Raw genomic sequence first — 17748 nt, 5'->3', positions numbered from 1 at the left:
GCCGCTGCTATTAACATGAAAGATGTTACGGTGGTCGGTAGGCTGGGCTTCTAGCCCTTCTCTCAAGCAGAGGTCTTCAGCTCAATCGGCCTGTGTCCCGGCCCCCGGCGTGCTTCTGAGTGTGAGCCTGTGGCCCTGGGTGATGCTGGGTGAGCTGGATGTGCGGGCACTTGGTGGCAGTTGGGGCACCTCTCTCTGCTGCCCACACAGCCCGCCTGAGGGCTCTTCGAATCCCACTCCCCATCTGGACCTCTGTTCCTGGTGGGGCAGGTGGCAGCAGCCCCGCAGGGAGGGATCTTAGCTCCCACACCCTCCCACGAATCTAAGGGTGACTGAAGCAAACTACACTAGAACGGGAGAAGCCCAGATGATAGGCTGCTGGGGTGTTAGCGCCACCCCACCCGAGAACAACAGGATCAAAGGGCTTTGGAAGGTCAGAAGGTAGAACCATATTCAGATTGTAGCACTTCAGGGTTCTGGAAAGTACGGTAACTATCGGCTCTAGCGTTTGAAGTGAATGGGGCAATGGGGCCTAGTGATTACGTGGTCCACCTTCGGGTCTGGTTTGCATCTCCAGCCCAGCTCTGCCAACTTCTACATCACTTAGTCCATTCCAGATTCTGGGATAGCTGACAAGTAAACACATCTCAAGAAGGCCCAGTTCCCCGGAGCTAGGGACAAAATTACAATTTTCTTTTAGTGCCCGGGACACAGACTTCCTTCCCCGCTTCTGCGGGGCCCAGGCGATACCGTGTGACTACACCTAATGAACTTGATTCGGATTCTGGGCCATTTGGTCTTTGTAGAACGTCTCCTGGGTGTTGGCGATTCTGCGAAGGCGTGGGCCCTGCCGTGGGGTAGCTCACACACAGTGGGATGCTCACTGAGCAGGGGGTGCTGGCCAAAATCAGGAGAAGGCCCGGGGCACAGCATTCACATTTACAACCTGGCCGTTCGGTGTTGCTGTGACTGGAGCCCCCACAGGTTGGCGGGCCCTCGCTGCCGGTCAGCGTCTGTGCTCCTAGCGGTCGGAGCAGATCTCGGGGCCCAGGGCCGACATCACTAGTCAATCAAGACCTTTTCTGTGCTGAGCCCGGATGTGGCTTTATTATCCTCTATGCCACCAGGCTCCAGGCAGCCACCACGCATCGATCGCAGTCGGCCCAGAGACCTGTTTAACTTCCTGTCCATGCCAGTTCTTACGGCCGGTCTCGCTTGCATTTACGCCAATGTTCTCTTTTTAAACCGAGAACCCTCCTCCACTTGCTTCCTCATTCTCTGCAGATGACTCCCCCTCCGCCCCCCCTAGAAAGTGGAGCTCTGATTAGAGAGCCATCGGGTGACTTTCCCACTAGCAAGTACCAGTCTGCCGGCCTCCTTCCTGCTTCGATTGCAGGTAAGGAGGTGGCCTTTACCCGTGGCCAGACCCTCTACTTGAGCTCTGGCCCCACTCTTCCTGCCTCCTTGGAAGCCTGGGTGAGTATTTTTCCCCGCTGAGCAGCCTCACCCCTCCTATGGCATTCTTTCCATCACATTTCAGGCATGCTCAGTTCTGTCCCATGGTAAGAAAAGGGGGTAGGCAGGGGGGACAGTACAGTTACCAACTTTTTCTTTGGTCAAGTAAGGCCTCTGAAAGCTCCCTTTGCTTTATATTACCATGTTTTGTTTTGTTTTTAAAGCAAAAGATGTTTAACTTCAAACATGGTAGAAAGGAGATAATTTCAGAATATTAGATGAGCTTGTAAATTGAAGACATTTAGCTAATAAAAACTCATTATCTCATACCTATTTTTCTGCTACTTACAGAGGAACAGAAATCCAAGAACCTGCACAAGATCTCTGGGGGCCCGGCAGGCTCAGCTTGTCCTTGAGCCTGAGAGTGGAGAATCAGGCCTTCCCTCCCCCGGGGCGTGCACTCCTTTCCATGGCCGTGGTCTAGGTCGCTCCAGAACATCTGGGTTTGCACACTGGCCGCAGCCACCTCCTGGAGTGGCAGGGCTTCCGTCTGGGTCCCTAGATGTCACCCAGGACTGCTGAGAACTATCACCCATGTTCACACCCCAGGTGCCCCTGAACCCACTGAATAACCTTCAATAGGGGTCATATAGAGCCTTGCTACAGAAACATCACTGACACCACCGACACTGACATCACTGACACTACTCTTCTGTGGGATGTGCCAGATAAAAAGATGCCCTTCCCACAATTGTGACCATTTCTGGAATTCTAGAGCAAGGGCCCCATGCATGGAGGAAACCGCGAGGACTGGGACCCTAAAACCAGGGCTCAGGTTGAAAGTCCGCCTGCGTGGCCTTGAGGAAGCCGTTCTTCCTCTCTGGGACTTAAGCTTCCATCTGCAAAGGGAGTATCATAAACCTCACCTCATGGAGTCATTGCGGGGATCCAAGGTAAGATACCCCATTCGCGTGGAGTGGTGGCTGGCTTGCAGGAGGAGTTTTTATTTATAAAGATCCCTCCACCGTGGCTGAGAATTTTAACCTGTGATCTATAATGAACATATTGAGCACAATCTGATGAGGCAGGTATCTTCATTTTGCAGATGAAGACACTGAGGCCCTCGGAGGCGAAATGGCTTTCCCGGGGTCTCTTAGCTGACAGTGGTGGAGGCACACTTTACACCCAGGCATCCTGACACCAAACCTCCTACTCTTTGTCCCAAATGTCTCCATAGAGCAGAACAGAGAAGGAGTGGCCGACTGCCATCAGCACTGGAAACCCCAGTCTGTGCCCCTGGGCATTCAGGAAGGATTCTGGAGCAGCGGTGGGCTGGGGAAGGGTCTGGACGGGCACTGTGGGAGGGGAGGGCAGACAGGGGAGGCTCTCCAGAGCCGCAGAGCCCGAGGCTGGCCTCTAAGGCTGGTCTGTCAGAGAACAGCAGAAGCTCAGCAGGGGCCTGGTTCAGCATCACGTTTCTGTTTTCTGACATTTTTCCTAGAGACACCATGAACCTGGATCTGAGAGGCCTTTGCACGAGCAGCCACGTCCGGGGGATGGGTAGGCCTGTTTCCAGGGGCAGAGGCCCTCCCCTGCTTCTCATAGCCTTGGGGGATCCGGGCCTTGTTTGAGGACCAGACAGAGAATGTGGAGTAAGGGTCAGTGCCCGATGGTCTAGGGGTGCCGGGGATGGGACTGATGGGACTCCCAGACAGGAGCGTGTAGAGGACTGGAGTACCTGCAGCTTGTCTGCAGGCTGCATGCTGTCCAAGATGCTCATCCTGGCGGGGCACGTAAATCTTCGGCTGGGCATAGGATGTGGGATGTGGGAGCCACATGGCCGTAAGAACGCCATGAGGCAGGTGTGGGCTTTTCTGGCTGCAGGCCGTGTGAACGTGTCCCATGCCAATACAGTGGCTGTCACACGTCTGCACAGCTGGCTCCCTGACGACACCTAAGCTGGCTCCCTGACGACAGAACCCCCTGGATCAGAGCTCCTGGGCCTGGGCTCCAGTCTGGCCTCTGACCCTGACTTGCCAGGAGCTTCCCCCATATCTTGGCCTGTAGGGACCTCAGCGTGTCCCGGGCTTGGAAGAGGTGGGCAGGCTTGAGTTTGGAGGCTGCATCCAGCTTTGAAATTCTCAGGTTGAGGGTAGATGTGCAGCGCAGTGTAAACCATTGTTTCTGGGGCGGCTGGGCCTCCAGTGGCAGCTGCCGGCAAGATCTGTGCAGGGATCTGGGCTTATTATTGGACAGCAGGCCTCTGAGAGCCGAGGCAGGGCTCACATTGCCCTGACCTGTGCACCAGGCCCAGCTGAGACCAGGAGGAGAGGATCTGGTCCATATTCATTCACTTGTTCGTCCTTCCACTCATTCATTCTTTCATACACTCATCAAGCTTGAAACCTATTACATGCTACTAGAGACACAGGGTGAGTACGTGGCATGTGCCCTCCCAGAGCTCAAGGCGGGGTGGGAGACGGAGCCAGCAGGGGTCACCGGCTATGTTGTGGGGAGCAGCCTACAGGCAACGAAGGCTGGGCTGGGGCTGATGGAGGCTTGGATGGGGACAGTGGCCCTGGGGATGGACAGAGTAGATGGATATGAGCCTTTTCAGGGGTCTGTCAACTGGACCAGCCAGGGACCAGCTGGATTTCAAAGATGGGGAAGAAAGTGGAGGTGGGCATGGTCCCTGAGTGGACATTTGTGTCTCCACGGATGTGAGTTTCAGGAGAAGCAGGCCGGTGCCCAGAGCCCACACTGCTGTGATTTTCATCTCCAGGCTCTCCTGTTTCCTCACCCGCAGGGAAGAGCTAGCCTCGGACCCTGGTGGCTCTGGTCTCGGGCCCTGGGACAGGTGGGGCATGTGCAATGCTGGATCTCTTGCTGGCCTCCCTCAAGGACAAGGTTCACCAGGGGCCCCTCTTACACTTGGAGAGAAGCCTGGCGGCTGGCTTGGCTCAGAATGCCTCCCTTTTTATAGTCAGTGAGGGGCCATTCGGAGCAGGAGCACTGCCCAGATGCCCATGGAGGGAGGCAGCTGGATGCTGACCGGGTGTGTTGGGGAGCACTTACTCTCCTCACCATCCACAAAGCTGTCCTAACTCACGCCTTGTCCCCAGGATGTGTCCTGCACCTGGAGAGTAGCCTTGCCCTCTCCATCAGCCAAGGTCCTGCTCCTGCTGGCTTCTCCGGACACCCATACGGGAACCCCTCTCTTCTCTGAAAACTGTTTAAATAGCTGCTGGAATCACTAATGGCCCAAGTGCTTTCTGAATCCTTCTGTTCAGATGAGGAAACTGAGGCTGCCAGAGGGGACAGGAGGCCATGGCAGTGCTCTCACACAATCTGGGAGTCTTCTGGTCCAGCTGCAGATGTGGCTTCACAGAGGCTGTCCCACGAGCCTCTCCTGTGCTGAGGGCCCCCCAGGAGGGAAGACAGGCACAGGCTCTGGCTCTCCCCTCGAAAGTGTATGAGGTTGAATGCAGAGCGGGGGAGGCAGGCCTCACTCAGTGGACATGCCCACTGCAGAATTAGCACGGTCCTGGGCTACAGAGACGCGCGGCCTGAGTGGGCAGGCAGGGGAGGGAGGGCGGAGAGGCAGCGGCCGTGAGGGCTCAGCCCCAGCACCCCAGGCACGGCCCCTCTCCCTTCATTGTCAGGCAGCAGGAGGTGGATGGCGCCCACGTGAGCAAGAGATCCATTTCTATGCTGTGGCTCTGCAGCCAAAGCTGACCGACAGAGGAGGCAAATGCGATCCCCTGGTCCCATGGTAGACATCGCTGTCATCACGGGAGACAGCACAGGGAAAGGAAGGAGTGAGGGAGGAGAGGGAGGAAGAGACCGGAGGGCCAACAAGCCTTGCACCTGGACATCGCGCTTCCCTTTGCACAAAGAAGCCAGAGGAGAAGCACCAGGCTCATGGCCCGCGGCGGGGTGATCAAGCTTGTAGTGACTCAGGGTGCTGACGATGACGGTGAGGGAGCCCCAGCCTGAGTCCCTACCATTAGGTAATTGAAATGTTGCCGCTAATCTAACGCTTCCCCAGATAGCGGTTTTCAATTCGTCAGATGATCATTGCTATCACCGCCCACGCACGGAAGAGGGGCCTGAGCCCTCGCATGTACCGGGCAAGGTCACGCGGCCCGAGCGGGCCGGGCCGGGCCACAGGTCGGGGTGTGGGGCATCGGAGCTCGCAGGCGTGGCCCGGCTCCACCGGGTGGGCTCGAGGCTGGGCTGCCAGGGGCCCCGGCTCCCGTCTGAGCCCTCCGCACGGCCTCCTGGGGCGTGAGGGGCTCCCGAAGGCGCCCGGCCCTGGCTCGGCCCCTCCTCCGGCCCGCGGGGCCTAATGCGGCAGAAGCCTTGGCTGGAAACCGCGGAGTGGGCCGCGTGGCTTGCCCTGCTCCGTCCGGCCTGCGCCTCCTCCTGCATGAAGGACAGACCAGGACAGGGTCTACGAACCTCCCAGCCCCCCAGGATTCTGCAAGCAGGCCCTTCCCCACGCCGGCCCAAACCTGCTCCGAAGGCGAAGAAGCAGATCTTGTCCTCGTTCTCCTGCAGAAGCGCCATGACCCTCTTCCCCATCCGCTCGTTCCTCTTGTAGATGAGCTCGTGGCGGAAGTAGCTGTCGATCTCCTGGGCCGTCACCTGCTCGTGCGGCGGGAGGGTGGTGTTGATGAAGCTGGGCAGCTGCAAAGGCAAGACAGAGGCGCCCTCAGTGCTGCCGGGCCAGGGTGGCCGGGGCTTTACGCAAACGCGCCCCGGCAGCGGAGCCTAAGTGCCCCTGCGGCGGGCTACACGTTTGGTCTGGGTTTTTCATCAATTCCAAAAACGCTTTGAGAGGAGTGTGGTCATTCCAGTTTTACAGATGAAGAAAGCAAGAGTGGAAAGATCCAGAGACTGAGCAAGGTCACACAGCCACTGAGGTAGCAGCGCGGGGAGGAGAGCCCGGCTGCCGCCTCGCACGTACGGCTCCCGCGTCTCTGCCCTGTGGACTCTCAGCTTCCCGACGCCAGGGTCCGCAAGGCAGGACGGCTCTCAGCTCCTTCGCTGTCCTCCCGTCAGCCGCCAGCCTGGAGTGCAAGGAATTCGGGTCAGCAAGCGGGTGTGGAGGGTCAGCGGAGCTGCCTGGCGGGGCAGAAAGGCCGCAGGTGACAGGGGCAGGCCCACCTGGACTCAGGCCCGGTTCTGACGCTCTGCGACTTCGGCCAAGTTACTTAACTTTCCTGGGCTCTAGTTTCCTCGTGTGTGAGACGGGGATTATGTGAGAGCTACGCCCAGGGCACCCTACAGAGATGACAGGAGAGGTCACAGGCTAGTCCCCCAGTGCCGGAGCCCCGGCAGCCACCACCTCCCCTCCCCAGGCCCTTGGCTCCCAGGGGAACCCTTCCATCCCTCCTTAAACACTGCAGCTCCGGGCCCACGGCCGCCTCCCGTTATGATGGTTGAGTCTACAACCTGGCTAGAACTTTCCCCATTTCTCAGCTCCAGGCCCACTGTCCACGCCCAGTTCTGTGGCCGGGGGCGGGTGTGGGGGCAGCATCACTGACACGTTGCTGAATTAGGCAGAGAGCTCCCTGAGTCCAGGGACAGAGCTCTTGCCCTTCCTGGCCCCCGGGCCCCACACAGGGCAGCTGCCCAGCAAGGCTTCTGGAACCACGAACATAAAGTCGTGTTGTCCTTCCCCACTGCACTGCCTCCTCCTGGGCTCTTCCATTCCCAACATTTTGTCTTCCTGGCCTGGATGTCTGGCCCAGTGGTTCTGGCACCCTGGCCTCCAATGGTGGATGGGGCCTGAGAAGAAGCCACGGGGCCACGGGGGAGACTGAGGCATGAGTCAGAACATACTCTCTATTTCCCGCAACCCCTCACTGTCATTCCACCTTCCGAGCTCTTGTCCACAGGATGTCTTGCATCTGGAGTCTCTTCTTCCATCTCTCTCTCTGTCAACTCAGGCCAATGCACAGAACGGGAGGCCTCTCTGACGGATGGGCTAGCTAGGTGGAGCATCTGGCAAGAGACAAGGTCCTGCAGGGCTTAGCTCCCAAGGGTCATGTGACCCAGCCACATGGCTTTTAGAGCCACTGACAAGTTGTCAACACTCTTTCTGAGGAAAATGGAGACGTCAGCAGAGGCTGAACCTTCAAGGATTTGGACGGGGCCAGGACATCTGTCTCTGATATCTGTTGGGACATCTGTCTCTGATATCTACTGGCCAGGCACCAGGGTGCTCCCCAGAGTGGGAGGGGAGGGGCTTTTCCACCACAAACTCCTGATTCACTGTTCTGGGATGACAAGGCAATGATATGACTGATGAAACCTAAACTTGTTCAGTGCACAACCCGAGTGGCTGTGTGCAGCAGCCCTGCCAGTGCCCAATCAGAGATTGGTGCCCAATCAAAGTTGGGGTTTGTTTGGTAAACAGATAATGGAGGAATAGAGCTTCCACCAGTGACGGGGAGGGATGATTGGCAGCCCCGACAAAGCAGGCCACATTTGGGCTTGATGCAGCTCCAGGAGAGGCTCCTGAATGGGGGAAGAGTTGTGGCTTAGAGGGTTATTTCTAGAAATGTGGTCCTCTCTGTTCCTCAGGCCTCAGGCAGGGGAGAGAATGTGGATGATGGTGTACCGAGAAATAGACATTTATTCAATCGGTGAACAAGTGCGTGAGGGAATGAGCTGAGAGGCAGTCGGTGGTTATGGACGCGGGTTCTGGAGTCAGACAGCCAGCGTAACCTGGGACGGGGTCCCTCCTTTCCCAGTTACCAGTTGGGTTGCCTGTCTGTAACTAGCAAGTTCCTTGTGCTGTCTGAGACTCCGTGTCCAAATTGGTGACATGGGAGTAATATATGTTGTTGTAGGAATTAAATACAGTCAGTTTTGGAAAGTGCTTATTAGCACAGCACACAGCACAAAGAAGGTCTTGACTACACGGCAGCTTTCTACACCTCGCCTGGGGGACGGAGCGGGCTTCGTCACCTTTCCCCCACGATGGCAGAGGCTACAGTGAAGGGTGGCCTTGGGCAGAGGGTAGAGGCAGGTCCAACAAGTAGAAGCCTTCAGAATCATCAGAGAGCCATGAAGGAAGCATCCTGCTTTCCTTCCCTCCCACCAAGTGTCCCGGCAGAGGCTCTTCCTCCTCTGATTCTTGACCATGAATGTGCATTTGTGGAAAGACAAATCTCCATTTGTTCCTTAGGGAGCTAAAGACATTTAACGAGGACAAGAACCAGAAAGGTCGATGTCAAAGCCACGACGGAGTTAGGCTAGCCACCAGGGTTTCCGGGGCTGCCCGGCAGCTGGTGGCCATTCTCTGCACGTTTCAGGCTGACGGGCCCTGGCTCCATGCCAAGGATGGAACTTGGGTTTGGGCCCAGGCTGGGATGGAAACAAATTAGTGATGTCATTAGACTTGTCAGGAGCCTTAAATCTCCTGCGACAAGTTTTAAGTGCAGGATGTACCATAAAGGACATGTCAGGTCCCTGGGGTGCTAGAGCCGTGAGCTGGAGGTGGTGTGATGAGATAGGGCAGGGCGGGGGGTGGGGAGTGACTGCAGTGTAGGCTCCCCGGGCACACAACCAGGACAGGGTCAGGCCTGGTGGTCAAGTGCTCCGGTCTACTGATGTCATTGACCTCGATGGTCTCACCCCTGCTCTTTGGCCCATCCACCCAAAGCCACTTTCCATGAACTTCCATGGGTCTAGCTAGGCCCGTGTCAGGCCAGGGGTCACAGAGCACCCTCAGCCTGGGTCTGCTGCCCTGGATGAGGCTCACAGCCCAGAGAGGAGTCCGAGCACTGTGGGATCCGTGCTTTGAGAGGGATGTGGGAGCTTGGAGCCTGGCCCCTGACAGACAACCATGTGTCTGCTTTGTTCAGGACGGTCCAGTTTCATGGCTAGGCTAGACTGCCCCATGCCTGTTACTTATTCTGACCCCTAATTATATTTGACCTTTCACTCTCCAAAGTGTCTGGGTATGGATGGCAAGTATATGGCTACTGTACACCTAACACAGGCTGAGGGCTCAGACAGGGCCTCCTGGGGAAGCGGCCTTCGGGTCCCTGCTGATGATGGGCCATTGATGGTGCAAGGGACCTGGGAGCTTTGGAAGGCTGGGGCACGAGCCATTTCTGAAGGTGAGATGGAGGGGTGGGGAGGCAAGAGAGATCGTGGCTGAGGTGCACCCAGCCCCTGCCCCCATCCTGGACCCTGCACCTGTACCTTTGTCCTGCTTCAAGTCTGGACACCGCCAGGGGACCCAGTGCAGTTCACCTGCCAGGGGCAAATCAGGCTCAAAGGAAACCTGAGCTTGCTATCTGCTGAGGTCATCCCATTCCTCCGCCTCTCAGCTCAGTGTCAGCCCCGGCCCCGGCAGGGCCCTGTCCTGCACACTCCTGCCCCCAGCCCGGTTACTTCATGCCCAGGCTACCCTGAGTGTTGACCGGGTCCCCTCGGCCACAGAGCTCACCAGCCTCTCCCCCGGCGAATGACACAGGGCGGGGCTCTGGCCCAGAGCTCTCAGACAGGTACATCAGAGTCAGAGCTCTCAGAGTCCTGGGCCTCCTCTGCAGGGTCTCCAGATCCTTCCTTCACTGTCTACACTGCATGGAGCATGGAGCACACCCACATGGCATCCTGGATAGCCGTTCCCTGATCCTCCCTCTGTCCCAGCAGGAGGGAGCAGCAGGGCAGCAGGACAGAGAAAGGTGCAGGGTGTACAGGGCAGCATGCACGCTCAGCCTGGTCCCCGGTTACACCTCCAGCCCAAACCCACCTCCTCCCCTGTTCCCTCTTGCCTCTGCTGGAACATGCCTCCTCCTCCTGTCCGTGGCCAAGTGGGGTTCTTCCCTGACCTCTCACCTTGCAGGCATCCTTCCTTTTTGTCCCAAGTCCATATAAACTCTTGCTCCTGCCACAGGCCCCAGCTGCACCCCGTACTCTCTCTCGGAGCAAAGGTCACACTTGGGTGCCTTTGCTTGGGGAATGTCCCGTTCTCTCCTAGGAGACTGGGAGCCCCACAAGGGCCGCTTTCTCCGGCTGCCTTGCCCCTCACGGCCCCAGATCCCTTCTCACAGCACTGTGCCTGGTATTTACCAACAGTTTCATTCATTCCTTCAGCACCTATTTACCGAGTCCTGCTCTGAGCCAGGCACTGGCCCAGCCAGTCAGATTACAGATGAATAAAACAGACCAAATCCCTGTCCCTAGGGAGCTTATGCTCTAGTGGGGAGGACAAACAATAAATAATCACTTATCGATGAATCAAAATACGAAAGTATGTGAGAAGATGATAGAGACCTCAGCAGGGAAGCAGAGCCTAATAAAGAAGTTGAGGGTGTGGGAGCAGGGGCCAGGCTGCAATTCTCCATCAGAGAGTTGGGGCCCACCTCCCTTGGATGACGGTGTCTGGGTTAAGATGGGGGTGAGCCCTGCTGATACCTGGGAAAGGGCAAAAGTGAAGCACCCCCAGGAGGCCCATGGAACAGCTCGGAGGCCCACACCCTCGAGTGGTGCATGTGAGGGGAGGGCAGAGGACATGGGGCTGGGGGTGGGGGAACACCCAGGGCCCACACAGGTCATTACATAGACTGGCTTTTACCCTGAGAAACGTGGGGAGCCACTGAACTGTCCTGAGCAAGGAAGTGATCTATTCTATCTCAACTGCTTCTTAAATAAGTGGTTAACCAAGCATCATGACGGAAGGCACAGGGACCTGGAGAGGCCTGGGGGGAGCATCTAACTCCATCCAGGGTATCTGGGGGGGCTTCTCGGAGGAAGTAACAATGGGCCATGGCCAAGCAGGAGGAAAAGAGGAGGGAGGAGCCTGAACAGAGGCACAGCGGCATCAACGTGTGAATGGCGTGGGGGAGGCTACAGGTGGCACAGGTCAGCAGAGCAAGGTGCACGCGGCAGGGCACCTGGGCCAGGACATGGTCAGCAGAGGGCGAGGTGGATGCCTGGCAGAGTCATGCTCAGCTCTTCGGGGTGCTCCTCACTCTCTGCCCCACCTGTGGGTGGCTTGACTCAAGGCAGAACACCTTCAGCTGGACTCCAGCCCAAGCTCTAACCACGAGCGTCTCCTCAAGGCCTCTAATTTCCCCAGAGGCTGACCTGAATCAGAGGCCTCCCTGCTCTTACAAGGCTAAGCTCCTTAAGCCCACACACGCCAGACTCAAGTGCTGCTCTGGATAACTTGGGAACTCAACAATTAAGTGGTGTGGGCTTGCACAAGTCTCTTTGTGTCTTTGAGCCTCAGTTTCCCCGACTGTAAAATGGAATACCTGCGGAGAGAAGATTGCCTGCACCTGGCACAACATCGTAGGTGTCTAATAAATGCCATGTGGGTTCATACGGGCCGGGCCTGTGGAGCTGGGGACCTAAAGGCTCTCTGGGTGGGAGGAGGGGAGTCTCACCTGGGCTGTGTCGTGGTTGAAGATGACAGCGTTGAGATCCCCACAGTTGTAGTGCTTGATGAGGTCCTCCGTGGTGTAGGGCGCCTGCAGGCTCCCCGCCCGCACGCTCTCGTGCTGCAGCAGGGTCTGGTTCAGGGCAAACAGCACCTGCGCAGAGGAAAGAGCGAGGAACGAGGGCTGTGATTCTAGATCAGCCGAGGGCCCTGACACCTCCAGGCCCGGCTGGCCTCACTCTGCACTTTGGGGCAGCGGACCCTGAAACGGAGACGGTGCGTGGGGCCTAGGCCTGAGTGGTGCAGCCCGAAAGCCTCCGCTGGCCTCTGTTCTCATCTGCAGCCCTTTGCCCACGCAGGCCTCCACATCCGATCTCATAATGTGGCAAAATGAGAACCTAGCTGTGTCTGGGTTTTGGAATGATGGGTGAGTTGGTCTTTTGACTAAATTTGTCTTATTCCTGTGCTAGGGAAGCTCTCGAGTGAGCACAGACTAATTCTGTAATCAGGAGCATGGCAAACAAAGCAAGACAAACGAACAAAACAGAGAACCACTTAGATGTCAAGGCCCCCACCAAGACCACTTTTCGCAGGGTCCCCCTCACCCCCAGGCGAGGCCTGAGGAGCCAGGCCTCTCTGAACCATCCCCATGCTGGCGCCTGGCACGTTCCCTCAAGCTCCTCCACTCTGGGCCGCTCTGCGGGGCCCTGGGAACACAGCTGCACCCTCTCCAAGCCTGCCTGGCATGGGGATCACGTAGAGCACCGGACACAGTATCAGATGCCCTGTCCCCACGCCCGGGACCGGAATCTCCGAGGGGGAGCCCAGGATGTGTACTTTTAACAGGCTCCCTGGGAACAATGTTAGTGGTCTGATTGCTTCTGGAATGAGGACCACCGCTCTAATGGAACACGGCCTGCCCCAGGTATGAGGGCCCTGAGAGATGATCCCAAATGTCCCATTTTAGATGGGGAAACTGAGGCTCCTGAGAGGAAGGGACTTGTTCAATTCTGCACACCTGGGGCTGGAACTATCCCAGACCCCTCTGGCCGACCAATGGGAGGAGTCTGACCATGATGTCGATTCTTCAGCACAGGTGCAGGAAAGGCTGCTGCGGGTCTGGGCAGAAGGTCGGAGGCAGTCTCAAGCCACCTGTCCTTGTCATCGCCTGGCCACCAGCGTGCCAGTCCTCAGGCCTTGCTCGTGCTGTTTGCACGTCATCATCTGTTTGCCATCTTGGACCACAGTCCCGGGCGGGCCTCTCACCGCCAGTTCAGTCCTGAGCATCTCCCACTGGGCCCAGTGCAACCTGTCCCACTTGCCCCGTCCCATAGTCATCTGCCACAGTCACCTTTCGAAAGCACAAATCTGATCGTCTTCCTTCCTTCTTTTTTTTTACCCCCTCAAAACTTTCCCAGGTGCCTCCTGCCCTCCAAATAAAGGCCTAGCTGTTCAGTAGAGCCTGCAAGGCGGTGACCTGGCCCCTGCTGTGGTGATGACCTCACTTCCTACCCAGCCCTCCGTGCCTCCAAATACCCAACTACTCAGCACTCTTCCGTCTCTGGGCTGCTTCTACGGTGTTCTCTGTGCACGAGAACCTCCCGCCTCTGCGCTCCACTTGCAAATTCAGACTTGGCCTTCCAGGCTCTGCTCAAATGTCTTCTCTGGGAAGCAGCTTCTCTGAGCACCTGGGGGCTGAGTCAGGCCTCTCCCTGGGGTCCCCCACAGTCTCCTTGTGTGGCAGACTGACCTAGTAGTGGCTCCAAACTTTAACCTGTCCACGTATCCATGCCCTTGGCCGTGGAACTCTGGCTCCCTCTCATTCTGACTCTGGGTATAAGTAACCATGACGCACAAGCACAGAGGCCAGGGCTGCTGCTGCCTCTTGTACCTCTGGGGCCCTGACAGCAGCCTGTGCTAGCCCACCAGGAGTGGGCAGAGCCGAATTGCCTCAGTTGTCCCACCAAGGCCATCCCAGTCCAGCCAGCAGTGGAATCCCAGACTATGTGAGTCAGGACAGCTGAGCCCAGCGGGGGCCCCCTGCCACCGGGTTCAGATACCTGAGCACATGCTCAGTGCTGGTGCTGCCCAGCACAGCTGAGGTGATGGACGAGTGACCCGCCATGCTTTTGTCCGCCCCGTGTGAACATGACATTGTGCCTGCTATTTAGCCGCCTGGCTCTTCCGTTAGGCTCTGAGCTTCTTGAAGATCAGACTGGCATCTCACTCATTTTTTATCTGCAGCTCTCTGCACAGGGAAGAGAGGAGGCACTCTATCCTTTCCCTAGCACCTTAGTGCCACCTGCTGTGGTCAGTCACTTCAGGTTTCAAGGCTCCTCATTAAGCCCCTCAGACTAGACCCCAGAACTTTGGCACTCTGCATTTGGGGCATGCTGCTTCCACGTGGCATAAGTTTCCACCAGTGGCATCAGCCACATGATTCCAGAACACACGATCTGAACAGAAAAGCTCAGGTAATAAGGGGCGTACTGAGGTGGGCAACGGGGCCCTTGGGAGGTCCCCTCTGCCCATCCTCCCCACACTTTTGTTTCTGGTAGGCAGAGAGCTGGATAGGGCTGGGGTGCAGCAGCCCAGGCTGCACCCTGTAATGAGCTGGCTGGAGATAGGTCAGACCCCACCTCTGAGCCTTCTCCTAGCTCTGGCGAGCACCCTGAAATTCAATCCATGACCACCTGGTGCAGGGTGTCAATGGCAGCTTGGTGGCTGGGATGAATCACAGTAGGCTGTGGCCCGTTGGTGTGCACATCACTAAGGCAACAGGCACTTCCTCCCACACAGAACACGCCTCGCATGAAAGCATCCACGTCAAGCTGGGGTGCTCCACTTCTCCTGGGGGCGGGGGCCGGGATGCACAGGTTTCCTGTGACCACACCCTGCCACTGCATACACCTGCTGCTCTTCAGTGTCAGCACCACCTGGCCTTGGTGAGGTCATCTGTTCAAGTGCCCAGAAGACCCCACTGGAGGGGAAATGGCTCCCCTGGGCCTTTCTAGACACACAGAGTCACTTCTGCAGTCATGTGGCTTTCGTGGAGCTAGGAGGTGTTCCCAGGAGTTGGGTTACAATCTGTAGGGTGCTAGGAACGGCCCTGGCGTGTAGTCAGAGAATGCTTGGTCAATAATAAGACTTGAACTTTCCCAGATTGGACCTGGAAGGACCCCTGTAGGTCATCTGGTCCAGTGTTTTTTTTTTTTTTCTTTTTAATGTTTCTTGGCCACAGAATCCTTTTTTACTGTTACTGTTTTCCAAAGGACTTAGAACTCCATATGTGGAGCAGATTAAAAAAAAAAAAAAAAGTGGAACTTTTTGTGACTGATGGGAGAAGACCTGCAGCAGAGACCCCAAGCCTCCTTTGTGGAACCCATGGGTCTCCTGGAGCCCAGTCTGAGAACCACTGATCTCATCCTGTGCCCCCATCATGTAAAAGAGACAGGAGACAGAAGCCCAAAGTGGGCAAGAGAGAACTCATCCAGGCCCACGCAGCAAAGCTGGGGGCAGAGCAGACTCAAAGCCAAGTCTGACGCCCAGCCCAGCACCCTTTGTGGAGCTACAGATTGGGGCTGGATGTCTGGATATTCACTGGCACAGCCCAGGTTCATCCCACACACGTCTTTCCTCTGGAGCCTTATGATACAGCCAGAAATAGCCACAGAGTATTTATTATTAGCGTGTTGCATATAGAAAACTGAGACCAGATCATTTAAGAGGCATTCCCAGTGTGGCACAGGCAGTGTGGTGGGGCGTGGGTGGAAACCCACGCCTATCATTCTGGACTCTCGTGACCCCTGGGTGAGGTCTATGCCTCCCACCCCTGGTCTTGGCACTTATCCCGTTAAGTGTCCATCTCAAGTGATTCCCTGTTCCCTGCCTGTATAGACCAAAAGCTTGGTAAGGGCAGGAAGCCTGCCTCTCTGTTCATGGGTCACTGCTGGAGCAAAACAGATTTTTCGGGAACCGTTCTGGAAGGCAGACTGTGGACTCCGAGTCACATGCCCTTTCCCTACAGCTCTCACCTCCTAGCCATCCTTTGGAACTCATAAAGAGGTCCTCAGCGGTTCATTATAGGGTTGTCATGTTTTTTGAGCACTTACTCTATGTCAGGCATCTTCTAAGCTCATGTTATTTAATCTTTACAGCAACTCTGAGGTAAGTCTAGTATTAGCTTCAATTTATAGATTTAGAAAACCCAACCCTACAGCAAAGAGACAGTAAGCAACTCACCAAAGGTGACACCGCTGGACAGGGATGGGACGCACGCTTGGGCTTGGGCAGGCCAGCCCTGGAGCCCATCCTCCTAACTGCCCACTGCCCACTGGGGCCTCCCTCTGCTCTCCCTGGGAGAAGGCCAGCAGAGGTGGTGTCCTGATTCATAGATGGGAAACCAAAAAAGCAGAGAGTGCCCAAGGCCACATGGCTTGTAAAGGGCAGAGCTGGGCTTTGGAAGGATGTCTGTCTGGCTCCAGACCAGGTTCCCATGACTGGAACTTCAAAATAATATGTGCTTCTTCATAAGCACTCTTGGTGCTTCCAACAGATATAGGGAAGCTACACTTATTCATTCAATCAACAAACATTTACTTTCTGTTGATTCTCTGACCTCCCAAGGGCCCCATTGCCCACGTCAGTACGCTGCTTGTTACGTCTGCAGAGATCTGGGGTCGGTGGATTAATTGGGCTTAGTTTCCACCTCTGTGGGGGCTCATCTCAGAGGCAGACATCCCAACTGACCATGACGGTAGAGGGTGGTAAGTGGGGCCTCTGAGGCCCCGTGCACAGGCACAGAAGAGCCTCGCCCTGATTTCTGCCTCCCCCTTACTCAACCCTGAATTCCCAAGCCTGGCGCTGGTCACAGACTCCCGGGCCTTCACGTCTTCTGCTCCCGGCCACTTTAGAATAACAAACCCTCCTCGCCCAGAGCCTCCGTGGCCCACTCTGGGATAATGTTTATGATAAAGCTTTGACATGGAATAACAAACGCTGGGTGGAGGCTAGAGTCCCCTTGTTCCCCCTGGATAACCACGTGAGGAGGCCCAGCCACCAGGAGGACCTGAGCCTCCCGGCGCAGCCCCCCTTGCCAGCGCTTGCCCGCCAGGAGCTGGCCCGCGGTGTCTGCTGAGTGTAGGCCCAGAATTTAAACACAGCTTCAAAGCAGGCTGAGGATGGAGTGAGGCAGGCGCCAGGAGGGTGGGGGCAGGTTTATTGTTCCAGATTAGTCTAGTAAACAGTCCTGAATGGGCTGGGGTGGTGAACACCAAGGCCTTGTGCTCACTTGCTGGCCCAGCACTGTCAGTGAGGAGAGGCAGCAGGACCCCTCTGTCAGAGAACATGCTGCAACCCAGGGCTCCGTGGGCCATGCCTGGCTCTCGGGCTGGGGTTCTGAGGTGGATGATGAGCCCTTCTCACCCACCCGAAACACAGGGAAATCACAGCAAGGGCCCCAACCCACTCAGCCCTGCTTACTGAGTACCTGCCATGTGCCAGGCACTGTTCTAGATGCTGGCAGTTTGGTTAGGGACAGAACAGACCCAGATCCTGCTCTCATGGAGCTTACGTGCTGGGGGCAGAGGATAAACAAATGATTAGTGAAGCATTGGTATCTAGCATGTTAAACACACACAACAATGATTCCATTGAAGAGGGGATTAAGACGGCCTCCGGCCACTTAGAGCTCCTCATGCCTCTGAGTCAACAGGTAAAGAAGGGAGTCACTGTGCTAGCTGGCATGACTGGTCCTGATGGGCAGGGAAAATGGACTGCTGCCCCACAGGGAGGGGGAGCACAGGACGTCTGCAGCACACGAGATCCCTCAGGGTGCCTCCTCAGATCACCACGCCCGGTGATTAGCCAACGTCAATGGAAAACCACAA

General features: G+C 56.6%; 1 protein-coding gene and 2 long non-coding RNA genes across 3 annotated transcripts in view; 1 reads left to right on the top strand and 2 right to left on the bottom strand.

Annotated features, from left to right (window-relative positions):
* TRABD2B (TraB domain containing 2B) overlaps positions 1 to 17748 on the bottom strand; it is a 210679-nt gene that overhangs the window by 26026 nt on the left and 166905 nt on the right. Inside the window, exons 3-4 of the mRNA XM_038558110.1 lie at positions 11868 to 12014; positions 5970 to 6144 (exon numbers count right to left, since the gene is read on the bottom strand). Of these exons, the coding sequence (XP_038414038.1) occupies positions 5970 to 6144; positions 11868 to 12014 (322 nt within the window). The remainder of the gene's footprint in view (positions 1 to 5969; positions 6145 to 11867; positions 12015 to 17748) is intronic.
* LOC119868377 lies at positions 357 to 15206 on the top strand. The gene is made up of 3 exons (XR_005370248.1): positions 357 to 1476; positions 1807 to 2408; positions 13279 to 15206. It is a non-coding gene; the product is annotated as an uncharacterized LOC119868377 (long non-coding RNA).
* LOC119868381 lies at positions 6162 to 7616 on the bottom strand. Its single transcript, XR_005370249.1, has 3 exons — positions 7338 to 7616; positions 6625 to 6741; positions 6162 to 6527 (listed from the first exon to the last, which is right to left on the bottom strand). It is a non-coding gene; the product is annotated as an uncharacterized LOC119868381 (long non-coding RNA).

Source organism: Canis lupus, chromosome 15 (genome assembly GCF_011100685.1).
Source record: "Canis lupus familiaris isolate Mischka breed German Shepherd chromosome 15, alternate assembly UU_Cfam_GSD_1.0, whole genome shotgun sequence".
NCBI lineage: Eukaryota > Metazoa > Chordata > Mammalia > Carnivora > Canidae > Canis > Canis lupus.
This window is presented reverse-complemented; position numbering and strand designations above follow the sequence as displayed.